This window comes from Alligator sinensis, unplaced genomic scaffold (genome assembly GCF_000455745.1).
Source record: "Alligator sinensis unplaced genomic scaffold, ASM45574v1 scaffold57_1, whole genome shotgun sequence".
Classification (NCBI taxonomy): Eukaryota; Metazoa; Chordata; order Crocodylia; family Alligatoridae; genus Alligator; species Alligator sinensis.
In genome coordinates this window covers 594,299-597,289 of record NW_005842688.1, presented here as the reverse complement: position 1 = coordinate 597,289, position 2,991 = coordinate 594,299, and the positions used below count along the sequence as shown (strand labels likewise).

The following is a 2,991-nucleotide window of genomic DNA, read 5'->3' as shown; positions in this document are numbered from 1 at the left end:
CCAAAAGGTTTTGCAATATTTAAGGTCTTTGAGTAAGAGACATTTCTGTATTCCAGGATAGCTGGAATGGGCTTTATTATTAATATTTTTTTGAAAAAATAGCTCTGCTTTAAAAGTTTGTGCTTCAGCAGTATCACCCTCCCCACTTTCCAATCTCTTTTTCCTTGTCCTCTCAAATGCTACAAAGCTATACCAAGCTCCCTTTTTCACCTCCATAAAGACCAAAGAAACTCATTAGGAAAACACAAGGATCAAATAAAATAGCATATGCAATTGAGGCTAAGTGCATAAATTAATGGGATGAAAGACATCACCTTTAACTCCAATTGACATCAAACGTGCCCAACACACCAGAGCCCCATAAGCAACTTTAGTCCCCAACTCATTACTGAAGGAACTTGAAGCATTTTTCTTGATCTTCCACAATTTTGTATGACTGCAAAAGATGAATTACTGTCACATTCAGCAATGAGGATTCATTTTTTTTTTTTTTTTTGTGGAGGGTGGACTCATATATGCGGCATAACAGGTAATGGCATTTATCTTGCAAGGTACACAGTCCTCATAGGTTCAGTAAATACCCCTTTTTCACAGAAGAACAGTATTTTTTTAAATCCACACACTTGTTTACTTATTTAAACTTTCATGTAATCAGTAGGTCCTTTACATTCAGAGCTTCCTGTAGAGACTGAGTTGTCTAGCGCTGCCATATTCATTGTTCCAGTGTAACCAAAGTCAATTACAGCTTCAGGTAGTACTTTCTGGCATCACTTCACTAGATGTCATTGTTCAAGAAAAAGTACAGAGCACTATGTGAAACAGAGGTTTCCTTGTAAACGCAGGTGTATTTGTTCTTCCAGGTTGGATAGGCTCACCCAAGGTTCTCAAATTTACCAGCTTCACATGCATTCAGAATGAAAAACTCTTGAATGTAGAGCGAACTCAAATACCATTTTTCATTTGTAGGGTCCTGGAAGCTTTTAGCACCCATTTCCTTTGTTAATTTCTTTCCCACCATACAGTATAGGCTATTTTAATATTGAAAACACCTCTTTCATTCAACAGCAGCTTTAATGAGCACTGTAACCACAAATTACCAAAATAATGATTAACTCTTTTCCCAGTCTTCTCTTGTTTCAGGCTTTTTGTACTGTGAATAGGATGATGAGACTTAGGGCTATTTACAGGGTAAATTATTTATCTTACTTATTCACCTCATATTCTTTTGGTCTGAATGTGGCCTCTAGTAGAGAAGGACTGGGCTTGTTTCTCTGGCTTCAGCTCTCCTTATCAAGTGTTCTGTAATGGACTGTTAATCTGATCACTACTGTATAAGTTTTATGGCCTTCAGTTTACCCAGTACTACTGTATTGTTTTCTTTAATCAAAGAAAGAAAGTTTTGACATGCAGACGTTATTTCAGACAGTTCCAGTTCTGTGACCCAATACTTCTAATAAACTCTGCCATTACACAGATGTATGTTTAGTAGCATCTCTAGTAATGAAAGCCCATGGTCAAGAGCTAAGTGACAAACAGTTGCGTACCATAAACTGAACTTAGCACTATTAAACAAACAGTTACCTGGCAGCATCTTCTTAGCTGACAAACAGAATGGGTATCTTCAAGTCCTGCTGTTCAGTTTCATTCTATTCCGTAACAACAGAGTTGACTTTTCAGAAAAAGAAAAATGCCATCACTTTGGCACAAGTCACAGCAAGCTTTAAACTGAAAACTGAAGGACTTACTTCCTTGGCTACTGCAAGTTACATGATATGAACATAGCACACAATGAGGTTACACCTGAAACTCAAACATATCTGTTTGTTTCTTGGCCAGTTTTGCAACCTCCTCTCTTATTGCCTTCACTAAAGCAGCTGTAGATATGTTGGTGAGAGGAGTGTCAGAAGGGTCATTTTCTGTTAGGCTCTGCTGAGAAGCTGCAGTAGAAGGTAAGGGAGCCTGTTCCAAACTGGGGTGCATGCTTGCAGGCTGACTGTACTGGCGGTGAAGTCTTGAAGGAGAGTTATGTGGGTAGCGTGGCCGCGGATAAGCTTCTATGTAACCTGGGAGTGGAACCTATAGATGATAACAATCACACAAAACATTTGATCTTCAGTTCACCTAGTAAGTAATCTAGTTTCCAGGAGAGCTCCACTAGATCAGTGTTATTTTATTAGCACACATTTTGCATGCACTGTTTCTGCAGAAAGATTGGTGGGTTCAGTAGTTCAGCTATCGCAATTATATCAATAAACATTCTTTGTAGGGAGAAACACTGTACAAATCAAATTGTGATCGTCACTGCAGAATGTAGAAGGATGCCTTGATGAATGCAAGCCCATTAGTTATTATTCTTTTTAATGATTTGCATCAATGAAGTGAATGCTAAGACATTTCAGGACACTAAAAGCCAAGAAGAGAAAATAGGAGTTTGCTGACCTGAAGCACCATCCTGTAGCGGTTAGGTCACCCTCCTGGGCAGGAGACATCCAGATTTCCATTCCCAGTTCCAAAGCCTGTTCATGCACCACAGACCTTGGAGCAAGGGCTAGAACCCAGGACAACCTCCCTCAGAGATAAGTGTCCTTCCCACAGGGGCTAAAAGGTCTTGTCTCTCACCATGTGCTCTTGCACTCGCTCTCTCTGGTCTGAAGAATACTGAATTCTTTTCTGTAAAGTGGAACAGTTTCAAGAGCAGGAGATCTCTTTCCCCAGTTCGAATGATCTATAACTTCATGGTTAGGGCATTCTGTTGTCGGTGGTTATGAAATCCCTAGCCTAGGCCAATGAGGGAATTGAACTTGTATCTTCCACTTCCTGGGGGGAGGTTTTAGTTAAAAGAGGGATACTGGCTCCTCCCCTGGCCTTGCTTTAAAACAGTGGTTCTCAAACTTTTTTGTGCTGAGACCCATTTGTAAACATCAATGGCCAGTCCCAGCCCAGTGCCCCTCACTCCTTACCCACTGCCTCCCACCCCCAGGCCCCAGCCCC

General features: G+C 40.6%; 1 protein-coding gene across 1 annotated transcript in view; it reads right to left on the bottom strand.

The window, feature by feature from the left end:
- Positions 1-479: 479 nt before the first annotated feature.
- KIAA1549L (KIAA1549 like) overlaps positions 480-2,991 on the bottom strand; it is a 250,006-nt gene continuing 247,494 nt past the window's right edge. The window contains exon 22 of the mRNA XM_025215928.1: positions 480-2,076. Within this exon, the coding sequence (XP_025071713.1) occupies positions 1,795-2,076 (282 nt within the window). The 3' untranslated portion in view covers positions 480-1,794. The remainder of the gene's footprint in view (positions 2,077-2,991) is intronic.